At 58.5% G+C, this 4,538-nt stretch overlaps 1 protein-coding gene across 1 annotated transcript in view; it reads right to left on the reverse strand.

The window, feature by feature from the left end:
• FRMPD3 (FERM and PDZ domain containing 3) overlaps positions 1 to 4,372 on the reverse strand; it is a gene marked incomplete at its 5' end in the record, with an annotated part of 24,401 nt that extends 20,029 nt beyond the window's left edge. Inside the window, 7 exon segments of the mRNA XM_010012080.1 lie at positions 1 to 64; positions 194 to 313; positions 778 to 909; positions 1,381 to 1,488; positions 2,809 to 2,913; positions 3,854 to 3,899; positions 4,260 to 4,372. The exon segment at positions 1 to 64 is cut by the window's left edge and continues 5 nt beyond it. Coding sequence (XP_010010382.1) covers positions 1 to 64; positions 194 to 313; positions 778 to 909; positions 1,381 to 1,488; positions 2,809 to 2,913; positions 3,854 to 3,899; positions 4,260 to 4,372 — 688 coding nt within the window.
• Between the last annotated feature and the right edge of the window lie 166 nt (positions 4,373 to 4,538).

Here is a 4,538-nt window from a genome sequence, read left to right on the forward strand (position 1 = left end):
CCCCCGGCAGCATCTCTGGTTTGGGGTCTGCGCCAAAGCGCTCCCTGATCACATCGTTGCGGCTCTGCAGGAGGGAGGAGAGCGGTCCTCAGTCATGGGGACAGAGCTCCCGTTACCCGAGGGATGCTCCACAGGGCAGACTCCTGGGCCAGGAGCACCGTCAGCTCCCAGTCCCTGGGGGCGAATCCCCTACCTGGATGTACAGGTACTCGAATGCTGCAGGATCCCGGCGTAGCAGCTCCATTGGGTCCTTGGGGAAGAAGCTCACACGGAAGAGGCATCTCATGCCATGGTAGTGTGTCCTCTGTACAACCTGCAGCAAAGGGGAGTGGTGAACCCAGGAGCCGTCTGCATTCTGATCCTTTCATCCTGGGAACAGCCCAGCCCTCCTTGGTGTGACAGCTTTGCTCACTGCTGCAGTGGTTTACACCACCAAGCATTACACCACCAACACTTCCAGCATGACCCCCATTTTATCCCTGGTCTCGTGCAGTGCCAGCTTCCTGGTTCTCCTGGGCAGGCCAAGGATGTTCCTGAATGCTGTCTGCAGCTGCACAGCTATAGGATAGAGCATCTCCACTGTGCTATCAGGGTGGGATGGGTTAAACCCTGATCTTCTCCCTCTTTGGCCACCTTTTGCACCCTTAGCAGGGAGGACCAAGCCAGAGGCAAGGAGAGGCTACACCACCCCACAGCACAACCCCAGCCAAGCCCCACACTGGTGGCAGAAGGGCCTTCCTGTGCCCACCACCATCCCAGTGACCTTCCTGCACTTACATGGGCCAGCGGCTGCTTGTCCTGGAGGAGCAGGAACCGGTGGCTCTGCTCCGGGCTGGAATACTCCAGGACCAGGGCAAAGTGCTCGATGTGCCTCAGGGACAGGCGGTCCTGCAATGTCACCATCACGTCCTGCAAAGGCCATGGACAGGCTTGGGTGCGAGGCACAGGGTGGGAGCTGGCACCCCACTGACAGTGGGGCAGTGCAGGATGAGGTGCTGGAGTGCAGAGAGGGGTGGCAGGATGGTACCCAGCCACTGCCAGATGTAGGGATGTCATGGGAAGAGGTGACCATAAGGCAGACCCCCAGTAACACTGTGGTGTTTGGAGGTTGCAGGGAGCTGGCCCCTTGTGGGTCCTGGCTGGAGGGCAGGTTCACAGCAAGGGGGAAAGTTAGGAGGGGGTGAAAGACCCTCCATCCCTGCCAGCTGCAAAGCGTGAGCCTGGGGAGGCACAGGGGCCATCTATCATGCAATGGCAGTTCACAGCCAGCCGAGCACCGCTGCGGTGCTTGTGCGAGGAAGCAGGAGACAAGGAAAAATGGATGAGGCAGACAGGAGGAGAGGAGCATCACGGAGCCATGGGGGGAGCGGAGGGGCGCACCTTCACGGTGGTTCGGCCATCAAATGTGAAGGATTTGATCTGCCCGTTCTCCAGGAAAACCTTCAGCACATTAGGAATGAGGAGGAGAGCTTCTTTCTTCAACATGTCCTGGCACACGAGGCCGGCAGGAGGGGAGGCAAGAAGGATTGGGGGCACAGAGAGACAGAGGGAGGGAGGGGAGAGAGAATGAGTGTCAGTGATGGAGCGGTTACGGCATCCTCTGCTTCTCCGAGCTGATGTGCTGAGAGGCACATTTCCTTTGAAAACCCAGTGTCTGCTGAGCCATTGGGAAGCAGCAGTTCAGAGATTGACAGATTCATGTCCCCAGCTCCCAGCAGCTGCCGCAGGAACAGAGCATCCCATTCTGTCTGGCACATCCCAGCTCCGTGCCCATGCCTGGCAGCCTGTCCCACTCCCTCACTGGTGTCCCAGAAGGGTGTGCTGAGAGGCACATTTCCTTTGAAAACCCAGTGTCTGCTGAGCCATTGGGAAGCAGCAGTTCAGAGATTGACAGATTCATGTCCCCAGCTCCCAGCAGCTGCCGCAGGAACAGAGCATCCCATTCTGTCTGGCACATCCCAGCTCCGTGCCCATGCCTGGCAGCCTGTCCCACTCCCTCACTGGTGTCCCAGAAGGGAGGTGGTGGCTGGGATGGTTCAGAATTAAACCCTTTTCCTGACCCATAACCCAGGCTGAGCCCACCTTAACCCTCCACATGCCCTGTGCAGGAAGGTGGGTGAAGGCTGATTTATTTAGCAAGAAGCGTTTCAATCGGATAATCACTTAATTGATTTGCTTAAAAATAGAATTTCCTACAAGCACTTTTCTGTTTTTTTTTCTGGTTTTGTTCTTTTTTTTCTTTTGTATGCTGCTTAATAAAACCTTCCTGCAATTAAGAGATAATGGCACAGGGCTGGAATGCTACTGCAGCATAACAGCCTCCATTGCCACGCAACACCCTGGTCACCCTGCCCCAAGAATGGGTGCTCCTGAGAAGCCTTTGGCACCAGCTGGAAGCCACAGCCTTTCCTTAGGGCAGGCACTGGACACCACCCTTGGGTGCCCAGGGGGATTTGGATGGGACCAGCTTTCCAAGGCCAGGTTGGACAGAGCGTTGGGCAACATGGCCTCGTGTGAGGCATCCCTGCCCATGGCAGCAGGTTGGAACTAGATGATCATAAGGTCCTTTCCAACCCAACCCACTCTGTGATTCTGTGATTCTATGGCAGTTCCTGAGGCTCCGTGCAGACACAGGGACAGGAGGCATGTCCCCCCAACACCATGATGTGCCAAGGGCATCTGCCCTTCAGGGCTCCCTGGACTAGTGGGGGGCTCCCGCTATGGAGCCTAAATCAGGGCAGAGCAGCCCTGTGGCCCCCCGGCTGTGTCAAGGGGGTGAATGATGGAGGAAGGCAGGGCAGGACTTACTGGGTCTGTGTCGCCGACTGTCACCTGCTCTGAAAAGCGGACCTTGGCCGGGTTGGACCTTAGCTTCGCCTTCTTGGCTGCGCTGATGAAAGCAGATTTGGGAGACTGGAAAGAGAGCACCGGGTAAATCACCTGCCTGCCCTCAGAGCTGTGGTGCGGGGGAAGCCAGACACGGGGATGGGGAGCAGGCAGCAAACCATGAAATGGGGTTGGGAACCAAATCCCTTCCACCGTGGTTATACAGTGCTGCAGGCAGGGCCAGGACAATGAGCACCTGAGGTCACACCAGCACCCTCAGTGATGGGGAGGCTGCATCCCCAGTGCCTGGCACCCCCTGTGCAGGCTGGTCTCCAGCAGATATGAGCCAGGGCTTGCTCGGAGGCACGGGTTCAGATGGGAGAGATGAGCACTGGTGTCAGCAGAGCAGGGCCAGGAGGAAAACAAAGCTCTTTTGGAGGCCAGCACAGCCCCTGCTCCTGATGGAGCAGTATTAGGTGCTGGCATCTCCTTCCCGGAGAGGAGGGGAGCACAGGGGAGCTCTCACATTTATCTTCTTTGCCAACATCAAAGGGCTCAGCAGAGCAGAAATGATGCCCTGCCAACCACCTCTGCTTCATGACAGTTCAATCTGCTCCAGTGCCACTGGTGCTGAGCCCCAGGGCACCAGCACCACTACCTGCTGCTCTGCTCGGGGCTGAGCCAGCCAGGAACGGCACGTGCCTCTCTACTGCCTCTGGCATGTGGGTCACTTCATCAGACTGATGCCCTCAGCAAACTGTGTGGGTCTGGGGACATTTTCCCTCCCTTCCTTCCTACTTCCTTGTAGTGACAAGGGCAGGGAGGTGGCTGCATGCCCACACTGACCCCGCGGGGCTATAGCAGCTCTCAGACCCAACAGCTTGGAAGAGCCTTGACGTGGTGGGACACCAGTCCAACCCCTCAGTTGAGCTGCCTGAGTGGCTCCCCAGAGCCTCCAGAGATCCCACCTCGGTCTTATCCCCTGTCCTGGCTCCCCTGGGGCTGGTCATGGCCCCTCCAGTCTCACCTGGTGGGTGTGCAGGACCGTGAGGATGATGAAGTCCTTGGCCTTCCTATGGCAGAAAGGAGAGATGAAGGTGGACGGGACCTCGTGGTGGTGGACCTCAACACGTGCATTTGGCTATCAAGAGAGAACATCCCACCCTTCCCAGCCCAGCGGTGGCCACGATCTCTGTGGGCTCCTTTGGGTGCTTGGTGACATGGCTGTGGGTGCTCTCCCAGTGCTGCACACCCCTTGGCCACCCAGGAACAGGTACGGCACTTGCTCCAAGGCACTCCCCCTGCTCAGATTGACGCTTCCCCATCCCAGCAGTGACCACCAGTGACAGAGGAGCCTGGGGGTGTGCACTGAGCAGCCCAGCATGAGCCCCCTCCCCTCCACAGAGGCAATGCGGGATGAGTGTTGTCCTCACCTGACAAGCTCAATGAATCTCTCCCTGGGGGCTTCACTCACGTCCTCATCATTGATGGCCAAGATCTTGTCTCCTGGCAGGATTTTATCCTCAGAGGGGCCGTCTGCCAGGAGAGAGGGTCAGGGCCAGACCGGGCTCCCCGGGCTGCGGGGCTGGGTTGAAGCAGGAGGGTCCCAAACACCCCCAAAGCCCACCGAAGGGGACAGGAGCCCACAGAGGGGTCCCGCCAGGGGAAGGTGCCGCCGTGCTTCACGCTGCGCACAGAACCCCCCCGCACCG

The sequence above is a fragment of the Nestor notabilis genome, unplaced genomic scaffold, assembly GCF_000696875.1.
Source record: "Nestor notabilis isolate BGI_N333 unplaced genomic scaffold, ASM69687v1 scaffold11773, whole genome shotgun sequence".
NCBI lineage: Eukaryota > Metazoa > Chordata > Aves > Psittaciformes > Psittacidae > Nestor > Nestor notabilis.